This window comes from Crotalus tigris, unplaced genomic scaffold, assembly GCF_016545835.1.
Source record: "Crotalus tigris isolate CLP2741 ecotype Arizona unplaced genomic scaffold, ASM1654583v1 scf7180000019971.1508617, whole genome shotgun sequence".
In the NCBI taxonomy this organism is placed as follows: Eukaryota; Metazoa; Chordata; class Lepidosauria; order Squamata; family Viperidae; genus Crotalus; species Crotalus tigris.
Window position 1 is genome coordinate 302801 of NW_024097800.1, and position 17630 is coordinate 320430.

Below are 17630 nucleotides of genomic sequence, written 5' to 3' on the forward strand. Positions count from 1 at the left end.
GTGATTCTATTTCAGATGGTGTTTTTCTATACAGCTACAAGTCAACCATGTAAAGGAGGTAGGATAGTCTGCCAGATGTTTTTGATGTTTGATAGCCATGTCTTGAGTTGTTCAGTATTGTTGACAGAGGAAACAGTGCAATAACAAATAGTAATGGTGATAATGATAATGAATCTCCTTGAAATATTCCTCTCTTGATGTTAACCTCTCCCAGTCTCTCACCATTGATCTGCATCTGTGTCTTCCATTGTGCCATTGATCTTTGCACAAATTCTCTGATGTTTCTACTGACTCCTGTTATTTCTAGGCATTTGATTATCCAGTCATGTGGTAGAGAGTCAAATGCCTTTTTGTAGTCAATCCATTCCACATTTAGGTTGGTCTTCCTTTTCTTGCAGTTTTCCAAGATCATTTTGTCTATTAGGAGTTGATCTTTTGTTCCTCTGCTATTCGGGCAGTTTCTTTTCTTCTCAGGTGGAAAGAGATTATTTTCAACTAGATGCTGATGTACTGCATCAGCCACTACACTAGTTAGCAATTTGAAAATTGTTGGTAAGCAGATAATTGGCCTGTAGTTGCCTGGTGCTGCCCCTTTTGCTGGATTTTTCATTATTATGTAGGTTTTCCCAGTTCTTAGCCACTTTTCAATTTCTTCTCCTTGTAGTATATTGTTGAACTGCTTGGCAACGAGTGGGTGTATAACAGTTAGATGTTTCAACCAAAACCCATTATTATTATTATTATTATTATTATTATTATTATTATTATTATTATTATTATTATTATTATTATTATTCTATTGTTGCAGGGAGCAATCTATCATTTTCAGCTTTCACTCTACATTTTATTGGAATTCATGGTGAAAGATTGCTTTTCTTGTGTCAGGTGCAACCAGAGAATTTCAGGGAATGACTTCCTGATCTTGGAATACTCTGCCACCAGACCATTTTAGTAAGCTACAGTAATAACCTCTTTGTTGTATGATCAAGATGCTTCTCCAGGATCATGAAGATGACCAATTGAACTGACAGTTGAATCACACTTAATTCATTAGTTACATGTATTCCTGCATTGAAGCTCAAGGTAATGGTCCACAGTATTTCCTTCACCTATTTTTCCCACATCAAGCAAATGAGGTATGTTAGTTAATTTCATAAATTAAATGGCCCCATAAGTTTTCATGGCTGAAGCTGAACTAGCCATGGCATTAAACTAGCTTTCTCTTACTGTTCCTGAGAGAAGCACGCCGATTAGGAATTTGTAGTAAGTCACACAATACATGTATTTTTTCCCAGCATATCATCTCCATTCTTGCATATTCCAACTAAGACTGCTTTGTTCTGTCTAATAAAACTATAGTTTCTATGAATGAAGATATTAAACAATTTAACATATTTTATGTTTTATACCTATGTATGGACTCCACAAGCATTGTACTACTGACTTGATGTGATCCTCAAATATTTTGAATGATGATATGGGTTAAGGGTTAAAAGGTTAAGTTTGGGACCAGTGTGTAAAACTTCCTGTCCATAACTGTTCTGAAGTCTACATATCTCTTATAATTGTATTATCATTATATAATTCTTGTTATTATTTACTCAAGTACTTGAAAAAGATACTGGCAGAGAATTCTTGTAATTTATTAGTCTCATCTTGTGCACAGAATTGATTAAAAACCTTTTATTTTCAAAGAAATTGAATGGTATTTCATAAAATACAGATGCTTATTGGTGAAACTTGTTTTATTAATCCAGTATGGATATAATAAAGAAATGAAATCTTGCTAAGGCCAGCACCTTAGAAGCATAGACTTATAAACATAACCCTAAATAATTTTATTCAATGATTATTTTTCTCTTGAATTTGAGTGGTACTAGTGTACACTGATAATGCAAGCTTTTGCACCTTTCTCTCCCCCACCCCTGCCTTCCCACTCTGATTTCTGTTAATTCTGTGCTTCTTAGTAAGGAGAATTGCCTAGCAGTTTACTTCATCTGTGGCTGCTTCCTCTAGTCACTCACACCCCTGCAGTTCTGCACATATTATATCCAGACCTCTGCTGACTACTAATGAAAGGGTACACACTTTTAACAATAGTGAAGAAATCATTAAACGCTTTTAGATTTGGCAGAATTGGTATTTTTTAGCTGATTCACAGCAATACACCCACACACCAGAAGCTGCTATGCAGCAGTTGGCAAAGAGGAATTAGCTTCAAAGATTCTGAATTAAATAATTTTTAAAAATAAAGAGCATGCAAACCCCCCCCCCCCGTTTTAAGATTAGCAGTCTTCTGCTCTTCTCTAGGCTTTAGGGAACATTAACTTCCAGCCATGACAATGGTTTTGTTTGTACATGCTAAGTTTCCAAATTACAAAATAGATACTAACAATTCAAATCAAATAAAGGTGAGAATACTTTTAAAATATTTGGAACCTCAAAGTTCCATACACAATATGCTGCTTCCTAGAATTGTGATCCTTTCCTTTCCTGATCTCCCCTATTGTGCGCATGAATAAGCACAAAAATAGCAGTACTCGGCTAACTACAGCTTAAAATACTTCATCTCACAAGACACCGATGAAAATAAAAACAGCATGCTGGGTAGATGCAAAGTACAATGTGTATTATTATGACTCAATTCCTCCACGTCCCTTTTATCCGTCAGCAAAGCATCTACTTTGGGATGAAAATAGGGGCACACAGCTGCCTGGGAAGATGTGCCCCTTAATCCTCTATAAGTCTGCAAAATGTATGGCTAGTAAAAGTTATTCTCTATACTGTCCAGTTGGACTAATGTTGTAATGGAACTATTTTATCAGGGAGACAAAGTGCCTGGACTTAAAAATTGTATTAGCAGGGGTAATAGCACCATCTACCATTCTGCTCAGCCTTCCCTATTTCTTAAACTTGGCTGCATTCCTCACAGTAGCTGGAAGCAAAATAGACAGTACTTATGTCTAAATACTTTCAACAGCTATTCTTGCTGCAGTTCATAGGGTGGGGCATAGTTTTGTATTGAATGGGAGTAAAAGTTACTAGGAATTAAATAAAAAGAAAATTATTTAAAAACCCAATTTTTGCAATGTCTCAAATGTTTTCTTATCCTAAGGGAAGCACCCCATTTTTTTCCTTAAGAGTTTTCTACCTTTTTCTCATGGTGTCTCAGCATTTCTTTCAAAATTCTCTAAGTGGTGTTTGTCAACGCTGCTAACATCAGATGTTCTTGCTTTGACAATAGATGGAAATGCAGCCATTTTTCACTATTGTTTTTAGAGTTAGTTGATGTTGGGAGGGGGAATGTAGATGAGAGCCCAGCTAGTCTTAACAATAATAACTCAGCTGTGGGAACCCAAGGTCATTGGGCCCAGAGCTGATAGAGTTTTGGCAGGCTGGAGAGCTGGGAAGAAAGCCAGCTAAATTGGGGAATATGATTTATGACTGTTTATTGGAGGAGGGAATTGTGCTTTGTTACTTTGTATCCAGGGGAGGGGAATTTAGTTTTTGGTTTCGACTATGTAGTGCTGAGACTTTGTTTCTCGAATAAAAGATTCTTTAAGGTAAACAATACCTCAAAGTTCTTTTGAAGAATTTCATCTGTCGGAACCATGACATTAAACCAAAAACTACAATTTTTACCTTACTATCTTGGGGTCCCAAGCCCCAGTCACTGTCCCTAGAATTGAGGGATAGACTGACAAAGATTCGGGAAAGATCTCAACATGGAGAAGGAAGGAGTGCCTGAAACCAACATCCTGGCACTGGCTGCTACCTCAAAGGAGGGAGCGCAGGCCAGCACGCTGGTGGAGAAGGAACATTTTCAAGTCTCTCAGATGGGGGCAACACCCAAACCACGAGGACAGCTGATCTAGTCATTGAATGGACCTTGCCCAATGGAGATTCTAGACACTTTAAGACGGCCTTGCCACAATCAAGTGCTTCAAAGGCAGACGAGGTCGAGCTGCAAAGAGGGGCTTCCTGCAAGTTGTGTTCCCTGGACCGGTGGAGAACCACGAAATTGACTACTGCTGAGGAATCTAGTGAGTGGAAGTACCTGTCAGCAGTCTGTAGTCAATCAGTGGAGAAGTTGGTGGAAAGTTTTGAGGAGCTAGAGATGAAAAGTGGAGAACAACCCTCCCATTCTCCATACGAGAGCGATCATGATGATCGGCAAGGCAGCCACCAACTCATGCCACGGGGAAACCCCAGTCCCACCTATGCAAGTCAAGCAGCTTCCCCATCCTCGAAGCCACCTACCATGGCCTCCAGTCCCGCGGGGAGAAACAGTTCCAGTTGTCGCCCCTTCAAAAGCCCAGATCACTGCTGGCGAGATAAGAACCTGAGCCATCACCGAGACAACTGAAGCACGGATTGATGTGCTTACTGGCCACTCAGCCTGGGGCCCATACAGCAATGAGAGATGTTGCAGCCCCCACAGATGGGAGGCCAGCAGTCGCTGTTGGTGCAGCAACCGAACTGGCAGTGGACGCAGCCCCTGAATGTGCAGCAGCAGATGGAGGCTTTGTAGCAATCGGGGTTGATGCAGCCACCAGGGGTTCAGCAACCACTGGAAGTACAGCAGCAGCAGTGGGGCTGGCCACCATCTCTGAATGCTAAGGGGCCTGCAACCAATGGGGATCCAGCAATAACCACCTCTGGGGCCACAGAGAGGCCTACAACTGGGGATGCCAGAATCACCCGCAGGTCAGTAGCAGTGGGGGTGCCAACAGCCCCTTTCCAGCAACCACTGGAAAGCCTGCAGCAACTGGGGATGCCATTTCAGCAGCCGCTGAGACCGTTGGGGATCATACAGTAATTGGGGATGCCACAGCCACCAGCAATGCAACAACAGCCTTGGGGGTGGAAACAGCCCCCAACGTGCAACAACCACTGGGAGGCCTGCAGCAACTGGGGATGCAGCAGCCACCATGGAGACACCAGCAACCATTGGAGGTGCAACATCCACAGTGGGGAGGCCAGCAACCACTGGGAATGCAGGCTCCCTGGGGAGTGCAGCAACCACTGATGGCGCCACCTCTTAGAGCAGTGGTGGAGAACCTATGGCACGCGTGCCAGAGGCGGCACTCAGAGCCCTGTGGGCACATGCACCATGCCCTGGAGATGGCAATCATCCCTCTTCAACCAGCCGCCCACTAACTTGCTGAGGTCCCATGTGGCCAGATGCATCCCAGCACCCATGCGCTCGCTGGCCTGTGTCTGGGGGCTGATGGTGTGAAGCAGCAGCCACCCCAGCCCCTGCCTCACCTCGCCCTGTGACAATGGCACCGCCGCCCTGCCTCACTTTGCCTTGCCTCATCATGCAGGACGAGCTTCCTGCCTAACGCCCCACCTGCCAGAGACCCCCTGGATCTCCCCTAATCCTGCCCAGCCTCCACAGGCATCCCTTGCCACAAGCAACATCAAGGTGATCATGCCTACCTTGGCCACACGCACCCAATCTACCATGACCACCACAGCCATACCCACCTAGTGGGCCATGCCCACCTGGCACCTGGTGATAAATAAGTGGGTTTTGGGTTGCAGTTTGAGTGCTCAGTCTCTGAAAGGTTTGTCATCACTGTCTTAGAGCAACCTTCGATGGAAACCCAGAGAAGCTGACCTTTCTTCAACGAGGTGCATTCTCACTTGAACTGCTGTGCCTATTTCTACCTGAACCCAGACGATGTGGTTGCGTCCAGCTTAGAAGGGGAAGCATCTGAGTGGCTGAACAACTTATACAAGTAAGCACCTGAGTTGGGGATCCCCATCTCTTCCTCCTAGGACTGAGAGCAAGGTTCGAGGACCCATCCATTGCCCTCAAAGCGGAGGAGCAAGTCCACAAGATAAGGCAAGCCAGCAGGCCTGCACTGGAATATGTATGTTTTGCATGATAGCCAGCCAAATAGAGAGGTGGCCCAAGCAATCCCTAGTTCATCACTTCAAGGAGGGACTAGATGACCACCTCTCCCAGGCTTGTGTCTATTGAACAGTCCCTAATCAGTTGCAAGAATGGTACCAGGCAGTGTAAGACTGGACGTCCAGCTTGCCCGTTGTAAGAAGTCACCTCCCCCTAAGAAGGCACCTGGACCTCTTGTAGTGGCAGGACAGACTCACTATGAAGTAAAGTGTATTCTTGATTCTAGAATTTTTAAAGGGAAATTGCAGTACTTAGTGCAATGGAAGGGATATCTGTTGTCTGAGGCCACCTGGGTGAAATCTACCAATGTAAAAGCTGATAGACTTATTAATAGGTTCTATAAAAAACACCCTAACAAACCAAGAGGCAACCCCTAACCTGTGCTTTTGTTTGCATTACAGGATTTGTCCTTTTTGTAAGGGGGGCCCGGATGTCAACACTGCTAACATCAGATGTTCTTGCTTTGACAACAGATGGAAATGCAGCCCTTTTTCACTATTGCTTTTATAGTTAGTTGATGCTGGGAGGGGGAATGTAGACTAGCCCAGCTAGTCTTAACAATAATTCAGCCATGGAAACCCAAGGTCATTGGGCCCAGAGTTGATAGAGTTTTGGTGGGCTGGAGAGCTGGGGAGAAAGCCAGCTCTTCAAGCTAATTGGGGAATGTGATTTATGACTGTTGGAGGAGGGAATTGTGCTTTGTTACTTTGTATCCAGGAGAGGGGAATTTAGTTTTTGGTTTCAACTATGTAGTACTGAGACTTTGTTTCCCGAATAAAGGATTCTTTAAGGTAAACAATGTCTCAAAGTTCTTTTGAAGAGTTTCATCTGTCGGAACCATGACAATGTTTTTGAGTTTATCTTGTTGCTGGAGGAGATTAATGAAGTTACTGTAGAACTGACATTGTTTTGTTAAAGATCTGTCCATCACTCTTCCCAGCTTGGGGGAAAAAAAATTGTGGGAGGAATTCCCTTGAATATTTTCCTTTAAATGTAACTAAAGCATGGAACCCAGGAAGGAGACAAACTGTTACAAAGAAATCTGTGTAATAAAAACCAGGACATTTATACATACAGTTACCCATTATGAACTTAACACATATGAAGGACCATATTGCCCCAAGAGGATTTCACACATATTTACTTCACTGAAATAACATAAACTAACTTCATTGCAGTCATTAAATAGCACAAGGTCACTGAAATACATTTTGAAACCAAAATTGCTATCATTAATTTACTACCATGAAGCTGGTATAAAAGTGCAGAAAAGAATATTTTTAACAACTCTAATTAGAAATAATTAAACATACACAAAATAGTTAGAGTTGTTGGGTGTCAGGTGGCATATACATTTAATAAAGTATAAATTGCTATTATTAAAATACAGGGAACTGACATTGGTCAGTCTAAGATTAATGCATGAAAAGATTTTGCAGCAGATTATAAAGAGGTGGATTTAAAAATATTTTGAAAAAAAATCCCTTTTAATCAGAATTCATCATGGATTTATCAGGAACAAGACTTGCCAGACTAACTATATCTCATTTTTTAGCAGTAACTTGTATGATATGTATTGTGAGCATTTTGTGGTAAAGATGGATGGCTAATACCTTGGAAGATATACTATAAAAAATTCACACTTAGGAAACAAAGATCACATACATAGATATTGTGGGAGAATCTTGTGACAAATATTTCTGAATTGTAGATTGCATACTGATGAATAGTTTGAAGTGGCTGAAAAAAAAGCAAATGCATCCACAGAAGTATACATTTTCAGACCCAAGGAAATTATTCACATTTTATTCTAAATTGGTAGATCCCATCATACATTTTATGTTCAATTTTGGGCATCACACTTTAAGAAAAATTCAGAAAAACTTCTAAAGATTGAGATGATAAAGAGGACTTTACAAGCCTATGAAGACTTTAATGATGAATTTCATCTGGAAGGATACTTGGTAGTTAAAAATTCAATTGCATTATGTTGCTTGAAGCACAGGAATATGTACTAACTCCAGCATACCACTTCATAAACAATAACAACACACTTTTCTCATATTAATTTTCTGCCAAGTGAAAGAACAGATACTAAATAACATGTGAGAGTTTAATGCACATCTGTACTGCCACTTATGGACTCATAACATTGGAGGCATTACTTTTCACCCATCTCATATCTATGCTATCAAAAAACCAATCTAATGTGATGAACTGTGATCCAAAACACCCTTTATGTTATAATAAATGGGTTATCTATGAAATAATTTTTTAAAAATCTGCTGTTCACTTCAAGCCCAGCATGCTTTGAAAGCACCTTTACATAAAGAAATGACCTTTATATAAAAGATATTGCCATCATAAAATATTGAGTATAGGGATTTGTATAAAAGTGAGATAACCAAACTGACATTAAAATTTTGTCATCTATTAAGATCAACTTGTAAGCTGAATTTGCTACTAGTTTGCAGGATACAAATAATGGAAAGCCACTGCATATGTTTTGATAGTTTGGAGGATTTTGCAGGATTTCTGTGATATACAGCTGTTTTCTAATTGTTAATTCATTTTGAATAAAGCTTAGCTAACTATTATTATTTCACTAGCAAGAAACTGAGAAGTACTATAGCGAAGCTCTAGTGTTACAGAATTTGATGACTGAGAAATATGAAATACTGACCGGACAAAAAATTCTGGTAGCAGAACAATGCACACACAGCTCTTTCATTGAGTAATTTATCTATATTTCTTAGAATTTCCTTCTATTTGAGGGCACTGCTTAATTTTACTATACATTCCTTATGTCATTATTTTATATTTCCCCCCACTTTTTTTAAAAAAAGTCTATGCTAGTAAATTGTCAACTAGAAAACTACACCCCACACAGAAATTATGCACATACCAAGCCACTGTTTATTATTTCATAGACATTCCAATTTATGTTTAAACATATACAGTTATCTCAAGACTGGGTAGCAATCCACATGCACAGTAAGATTTTCCTTCCCCACTATGGTCTCTTCTGCACATCCCTCCCCCCAGAACAAAATCTGTGGAATAACATGGGATGAAGCCAACCAGCGGCAACGAGGCAGAGAAACTGGACGATGTTCAGAGTGTTGCCTATGGGTAATGTCAAGTTATTTTTGGAGGAAACTAAGATATCAGTCAAGATGACACAGTGATATGTCAATATTCGACTGGCACATCTTTCACAATCCACCTCAGTGAGATGCTTTGCCATCAGAGAAACTGCCAGCTCCCCCTTTGCATTTCAGCACCCATCAATATGTGCATAAAAGTGCTTTGTACTGTACTAGAATCCAAATGCATATTTTGGTTAGCCTGTGTGGCTCCTTCCATTCAATACTTTAATAAAAAAACTGAAATCTTTGTCCTGTAGAAACTACTAGGATTTCCTGAGCTTGTGACACATCTTTTTTTTTAAAGTAACAATTCTGATTGTTTTGGAGTTCATACTAACCACAACCTATGCTAAGACATGTTATGAAGAAAGGGGAAAAATAATAAAGAATTCAGTAAGTTTGCTCATGTAAACATTTCTTCAACATCCATGAAGTTAACATATTTGAAAAAAAAATGATTAAAAATAAAATAAAAACAAAAACACTTTTAGGTGATCCAGAGATAAACTGAGGAAGAATATATAGCCACAGATATAAAAATGATGAGTTCAAGTTTCACATAAGAGATTTAGTTATCTTATCCTAACAAAGCTGTTAATGAAAATCATAGGAAATTTAGCAAAACAAGTATTTAATTACAATGCCCAAATTTCTGCAACAAAAATGGAAAATTCATGTTTGGAATTACACCAGAAACTTTCAAGCTGAAAAGAATTTCTGAATTTATACTGAGATTTAAAGCAATAAGTAATCTTTGTGTAAGTTACAAGTATGATTGTCACATGACAATCTATTATGTGTAACATGATGATGGGGAGGAATACACCTCCAGCTATTAGCCTGCTAAGGCATCTGAAGAAAAGATGCTTCAAGACATGAATTTGCTATCAGACTTATTTCCCTCAAATATAAGGATTTATTTGCAGGCATATGTTATGGACTCAGTTCCTACAACTTCCAATTCTAAGAAAATCCTGTTGTTTATTTGCAGCCAAGAGACATTTCTTTCACCTTATCTTTTGTTTCTATACCTGTTTTGTTTCTCCAAACAGGAACATAAGAATCTGTCTTATACCATGTCAGATCATTTCTCTAGCTAACGTATACCATGATAAAGCTTTTTTTCCAAGATTCTTTTGCAGGCGTACCTTAAGTTTCTGGGACTTTCAAAATGTCAAACATGGTTCCTTGTTGCAAAAGATTTTATTCGGTTTAGATAAATCCTGCATTTTACCAAGGAGCTGAAGCACTCCCTCCTCTCTTTTCAACCTTAATCTTCATAGAAGTCACTTAAGCAGTTGGTAGCTGATATTATGTGGTTTAGGTCTACATTTTCTATATTAAAACATAATTACCGTGATTGCAAATAAAACTGTAATGGTTTGCCATTCCTTATAATGCATTATCACAGGAAGGCAATTTAATCAGTGAGGAGCTTAAAAAAATACCTAGTATATATTATGAGATGTTGCATATCTATTATTCAACCATAAAAGAGGTAAAAAAATCCATCACCTTAGAAACGATCCCATATGTTTTACATTGATTTCTTAATAAACGGATGACAGTTCAGAAACAGTTACATTTTTCCTATATTTGAAGCATCACAGTATGGAGCTGCCAAAAAAAACCCCAAACAAACAGGGCAAAGCTTTTCAAGAGGGATTATCTTTGGGGGATGAGTACTCCTGCTTCTCCCCGTGATACGGAAAATCACTGTACCTGTAGTGATTTATTGAAGTTTTTTTAAAAAAAATAATCAAATGATTGCATGCACATACAGAAACACAAGTGGTATTTGCTAATTAATTCCCAATTCATTTGGAACATTAATACTTACAAGGAAGCAGGAGGACAAAATGGGAATGTGCCATATACATTTACATAGAAAAAATGATTTGATGTATGAAATAAAAAAATAGTCATCCAAATTTGCAATGCTCAAATACTCAGACCCATGGTTTTCTCTAGTAAAATTAGTCTGGTGACCAATATACCTGAGGCTCTTTTTAATATTTATCTATCAGCATTTTAACTGTTCTTTGAGAACAGAAAGAACTGAGCATAGTTGGTTGCAAGTATTTTGCAGCCAAGCCCTAACTTGCTTACTTTCAAATAAGGAGTTTAATTTAGTGGGATTTGTTTCTGGGCTAATAAGCTATTCTTCTAACCAGCAATACTAGAATATAGCTTCCATTGCTGGAAAAGTCCTTGTGTGTCAATTATGTGCAACTCCTTAACCAAGCATTCTTGGTTAAAAGCCATGGCTTTTCCTATTCATTGTGTATCTTCTTCAATTTTAGTTAACATTATGATTTCAATATTGTTTCCAAATTCAAAAGCACCCTGTGGTCACTTTGACTGAAAACACATGCAATGCACATGTAAAATCTGCAAAATAGATGCCAGTTTCCCTTATAGTGGTGCTTTAAATAATTATTCACCATTTAATATACGTTCAATCTCTTCCAGTCTTTTCAGTGCAGCAACTCTTTTTTTCTCTATCTCTTTTATCTCTTTTGTCGATTTCTTTTTTGTCTCTTTGTCTGTAGTGTTTTTATTTCCATGTTTTTTGGACTTCCTTTGCTCCTTGCTGACATTAGTGTTTGTGGTCTGAGGGCTCTTCTGCTCTTTTTTTACCTCTTTCAAGTGTTCAGATGGAGTTTTTTTTCCTTCCACAGATGCTACTTTTTCTGTATGAGTCACACTTGTGTCCCCTAGTCTGAGGGAAGCAATTTTACTTCGGACAATGCTTAAATGGCGTTGGATGTATTCCTCATGTGGGGCTAAGGCCAGTGTTTCCACTAAGCATTTTTCTGCCTTTAATAAGTCTCGCTCTTCAAAGTAAACCACACAGAGGTTGTGTTTTCCTTGCACATTGTTTGGGTCCATTTTCAGAATTTTCTCAAAACATTGTTTTGCTCCCTGTATATCTTTCTTTTGGTTCATCAAAATGTCTCCCTTCAAAATTAAACCTTTGGTATGATCTGGGTAGTACCTCAACAACTCCTCCAACACTGGTAAAGCTTTCAGTTCTTTTGCAGTCTGAGAATAAAGCAATGCCAAGTTGAACAAAGCACTGCGGAAGCCTGGCAGTAACTTTATGGCTTTTTTCATCCACATCTCGGCTTCATCATCTTTTTTATCATCCATTGCAAGCATGCCTAAATTAAAATAACCATTTGCATCTTGAGATTCTTCTTTTATATAACTTAGAAGTCTCTTCTTGGCTTCAGGCCTAAGGCTGGCCTCACCTAATGCAACAAAAGAACATTAATATGGACTATCCAGTGCTGTACAAATAGGACAGTATTAATAGTCTTTGTTACTTATGCTTGTAGTTTTAGATTCATGATACTATAAATTTTACAATTTGATATAGGATCCTTCTTAGAGTCTGAAAGATCCAGAGGAAGCATATTATATACCCACTTTTTTCTCCCAACATCATTACAGTAAATTTTTGGTCCCACTGAGGTAAATGGATTTGGAAACCAAAATAACTATATAATGTTTGGGATTTCAGTTAATTAATTCCATTGCTTTGAATGGAAAATAACAACTGATCCTTTCAAATACTGAAAAATAATTGGTTGTGGCCCAGGAAAATTACCCCACTGCTTCCATCCCAAAGCCTTTAAAATTATTGCTTCAAATCTTGTTTGTATCCCCACACTGGAATATAACTTATTAAAATAATTTATTAGAGATACATCTCACCTTTCCTCAGAACTCAAAATGGAATATATACCACTTCCTCCTCCCTACTTTTCCCTGTAACAGCAACACTATGGGGTAAGTTTTGCTGGGAGACAATGATTTTCCATGACAAAATGTTCCTTGAAGCAGACTCTCCTAGGTGCCTATACAGTATCTTAATCACTGCATCAAAAATCACAATCATTGCAGAACAGCACTGAAGACACAATTCACCATGCAATGACACTGTCTTGTGTTTAATTGTAAGGGATCCATTTCTTATAAGCTAGAATCTGACTTAAGAGAGAAGATTATTAATATGAAGGAACTCAGTTCTTAAAATATATTCTTCAAAGCCAACATTTTAGACAAACCATTCTGAATGGGAACTATTTAACTTGCTTAGAATTTGTACTCCTGAAATAGGATTGTGTTCTACAAATTTGTTACTTATCCATTTTTGAAAAAGCAAACTTGATTATTCATTAAATGAGTATAGCATAGATTTTATAATATCAATTTGTGATTTTATAATGCTAGAGAGTCATTGATTATTACTAATTTTGGTTTGACCTTTTGTTAATATGTGACATATATCAATCATGTTGTTTTAGTTTTGGAGTTTTTCATGTATTTTTTTCCTGGTTTTTCTTTTTTGTATTTTTCCCAATAAAACATGATAATAAATAATAATAAAATATAATACAACTTTTAAAATTTTGCTTTAAAGTTCTAGGTATACATACCAGATTCTTGCATTAATAGTGCAGAATTGAACAAGGCTAGTTTGTGACTAGGATTCAGTTCTAATGCCTGATTGAAGTTCTTCAGAGCTTCAGATGGATCTTTCAATTCAATATAAACAATTGCCAAGTTATACCATAAGTCTGCATTGCTTCGATCCAATTCAAGAGCCCTTAGGTAAGCTTCTTTAGCTTGCAAAGGTTTGTTCATCTTTAGAAGCAATTCACCTCTGTTGAAAATCAAAACTTTAAATTATATGGTTTCCATTCCCTCCATTTTCTTGCTATTAAAATAGCACTTGCTTTAGACAATAGAGCTGCCTACTCACATTTGACATTTCATTATGAATATAAGATTATAAAGTACCTGCTAATGTATGCCTGTTTGAAATCTGGCCTCATGCTAATGGCTTGACGATACAATTGGTCTGCTTCTTCAAGACGAGACTCATTTGCCCGAATCAGGTTTGCAAGGTTTATGTAAACATTCAGATGGTTAGGAGCAACTCGCGCAGCATATTTTTTACCTGGAATAATCTGACAGCAGAAGAAATTGTATTATGCTTGGAAGAGCATTAACCATACATTTATCAAAACTATAACACAATGAAAGCTATAACAGTTTCAAAGACTGTAGTTATGAAATGAAATGCCTAAAGTATAATTAGTTTAAAACTAAGTACAACTTTCATTTGAACTGAGAATACATCTTTCTAATACAAAAGCAAGCTGAAATATAACTGCAGACAATTAATAACCTACAGTATATTTTTATTTTTTTAAAAAAATAAATGTTATAATATTATGAAAATACAGACAAGACAAGAAAAAGGCTGAACTAGACTGATTGCTAAAATTTCCAGCAAACTAAAAAAGAAAACTCCTTGTGACCCCAATATCTTTTGCTTAAAAAGACATTCCAAATCTAATGAAACTTCCCAAATAAGCAGTTATTTCACTTACCTGTGGCATCAATGATTTTGCAACTAAATAGGATTCTTCTGCTTCTCTGGTTCTGTTTAAATTTTTGTAAGTTCTTCCTACATTCATATGAGCACCAATATCATCTGCAAATTGCAAGATAAGCAATACCTTCAGTTCTTTCTTATCATCTAAAATTCCAGTCTCAGTCACAACAATTTAAACTGGAATCAAATAAATATTAAATCCTCCCCACTCCCACTTCCATTTTTTCCTATTTAAAATATGACTGATATGACATACATTCAAGAAATTTCAAGACATTTATTTGATAATACAAAACCACAAGAATTTTGCAATGTTCCAAGTACAAAACACAAACACACATATTGTACACATTACAGAAAAAAATATGGTTGCTTTATTGTTGCTTGGGCCTCTTGGCTGTTTAATTCAGAGGCAGGCAAAGGATGCTTTTAAGTTATCTCTGGATTCTGTCAGCCTAGGTCAGTATGACAATGATGAGGGATTACAATCTGGCATCAATTGGAGTGATGTACATTGCCGCCCAAGTTACTTTGATAAATACAATATTCCTATAATCTCATGTAGAGATCTTTCTTGTAAAGCATTACCCATTTCTTTTTAAATTACATTGTTAAGGACTGAGCATGAAACTTTCTGCACGTAAAACATGTGCTCTGCCCCTGAACTACAGTGCTTTCCCTTAGGAAAATCAGCCATGAAAGATTAATATGCAACTTAATAATACCTAGATGGAGCAGTTTTTAAAAAACATTACATTTAAGGACTCAGGATGCAATCAAACTTTTCATACTTATATAAGTTCATAAAATTTTATATGTTTCTAAGATTTCACACTAACATTTATTTCACTTACACAATTTATGGTATTACTCCAATGTATCACCCTAGGTAGTTAACAGAAAAACACAAAATAACATTTCCTAGTAAAATGCAATAATTTGAGACCACAATAACCTAGCTAAGAAGAGTCATCCTATCATATTAGCTCAGAACAAATTTCTGCTTAAAAAGAGGGGTCTTCAGGACTTTCTGGAGTGCCAAGAGAGGGAACAGACATATCTCTGCAGGCAACAAATTCTACAATGTTGGAGCAACCAAGGAGATTGCTTGTCCTTCTGGACAATGATCCTTCCATCTCTTGCAATGACAAGAAAAAAAAAACAACCCTCAATGGTCTTACAGATAAAGTGATCCCAAATGCCATCCAGTGTAGCAAACATAAAATAGTTATTAACCTGTAATGACCAACATAACTGCCTATATCAGTGGTAATTGCTGAGTTGTCTTCAAAGGCAGCACCTTCGAGGGAGCACTGCAACATGAGTCATTAAAGCTTTCTGGTCCATGTTGCAGTAGCTGTATGCCAACTAATGTTAGGCAAAGTCTTTGTGGTTATAGGGAAAATATTATGCAAAGAAAGTTCTTATATTATTGCCTTTCATGCTAGGTATTTCTTACAACTCACCTGGCTGCACTTGGGTGGCCTGTATGAAGAATCTCAATGCTCTTTCAAAGTTCTTTTCATTTTCTAAAGCATGACCCACATTATTCCAGAGTTTAGCATTGTTCTTATTTACCTGAACACAGAAAACATGTCAGAAACAAACAAGTCCTATGCAAACTGAATAATTCATTTATGAAAGCATAATCTATTGATGTGGAATGTTTTAAGGATGAGTGTATAAGCCTATGCATGTACTAAGAAAATGTATAAAAGCTTTATGGGCACTCCATTAATGTTAGAGACATTTGGAACTGAACTCATTAATTTAGAATCTAAAATGATAGCTTCAGATATTTAGAATCTTATGATAGATAGTACATTGCTTATTTCCCCAGCTACATGCTTTCCAGGTGCACGGATGTCAACTTCCAGAATTCTGTACCTGTCATGGCCACAATGAGAATTCTGGCAGTTACAGTTTGCATCTCTTAAGACATCTGATTTGGAGAAGGCTGCTATAAAAGATTGAGATGGTATGATAGTGGATACAGTCAGAAAAATTGTGGGTGGAATCAGGACAAAAGGAAAATTTGATTTTCAGTAAGTTAATATTACTGTCTAGAGGCACATTTAATAATTTCTAACTTCCAACACACTAAAAATGACTGGGCAACAGAAATTTCTCAGTATTACATATACAGTTTTAGCTGGAAACACCTTAGAACCTCTGTTTCAGTAGAATGACTCGGATTTTTCGTCTACAGGCAATCTCTACTGAATGCCACAATTGGCACTGATCAATCATCAGTTGTTAAGCAATGTGGTTATTAAGAGAAACATATGTGTCAGTTCCCAAATTATATCAGTTCTGCTGTGGTTTAGAAAATAATCTGAAGTCCTTAAGCACAATGTCATATAACCATGACTTGTAGATTTTCCCTGGCTTCTCCGTTGTTTTGCTTGTCAGAAGCCAGCTGAGAAGATCACAAATGTAAATCACATGATTAAGGGATGCTGCAGCTGTCATATATGCATGCTGGTTGCAAGGTGCTCAAATAGTGACCACATGACCACAGAGACACTGTGACAGCCATAAGTTCAGGGACCAGTTTTAAATCTACTTTTTCAGCAATGCTGTAAGTTCAATGCTCGCTTAGCCAAGGACAACCTACATTTATTAATTCCCAGTATCCCTCCTAGAGAGGAAGGGAGAGCTCTGAAAACTAAGATATCAGAGGCTGTCAAACCTGAAGTATTTTTTTTCCTGACACAAGTCCTTCAAGAATGCATTACGGTCAGAAATAAGAGTTCAGAATAATAATACTGTACCTTTAAAGCAGACATAAACAATGTATATTCCGATTCCCAATCCCAGTTCCTCTGCAATGTTTTTAAGGCATGAATGAACAAAACCAAAGACAAACAAATCCATGATAGCTTTCTCAGGGTACTAGCAAATAAAAATGAAAAAAAGTTGTGGTTAATGTAATTCCTGAATTCCCAGGCTAACATAGACAGCATATTTCCCAATAAGGGCATTTAACTCATAGAAGCTCAGTTTACAATTCTGGATCCAATTTAACATTAACCATATTTTCACAATAAGCTGCTTCAGGAAGCAGAACAGATGCTGATAGGAGAAAAAGCACTAAGGCAGTTTGCTAAATGCAATGTCATTTTGCATTTAGCACTTTATTACAAATAAA

General features: G+C 37.6%; 1 protein-coding gene across 14 annotated transcripts in view; it reads right to left on the reverse strand.

Annotated features, from left to right (window-relative positions):
- Nucleotides 1-6965: 6965 nt before the first annotated feature.
- TMTC3 (transmembrane O-mannosyltransferase targeting cadherins 3) overlaps nucleotides 6966-17630 on the reverse strand; it is a 49022-nt gene continuing 38357 nt past the window's right edge. For 9 of the 14 annotated variants that reach the window (XM_039365189.1, XM_039365180.1, XM_039365184.1 and 6 more), the window contains 6 exons: nucleotides 17254-17374; nucleotides 15946-16057; nucleotides 14475-14578; nucleotides 13879-14048; nucleotides 13515-13741; nucleotides 7478-12323 (listed from right to left, as the gene is read on the reverse strand). In XM_039365189.1, coding sequence (XP_039221123.1) covers nucleotides 11506-12323; nucleotides 13515-13741; nucleotides 13879-14048; nucleotides 14475-14578; nucleotides 15946-16057; nucleotides 17254-17374 — 1552 coding nt within the window. In that variant the 3' untranslated portion in view covers nucleotides 7478-11505. Of the gene's footprint in view, nucleotides 12324-13514; nucleotides 13742-13878; nucleotides 14049-14474; nucleotides 14579-15945; nucleotides 16058-17253; nucleotides 17375-17630 lie in introns of all 14 variants that reach the window. The other 5 variants (XM_039365188.1, XM_039365193.1, XM_039365185.1 and 2 more) reach the window with 1 other exon arrangement.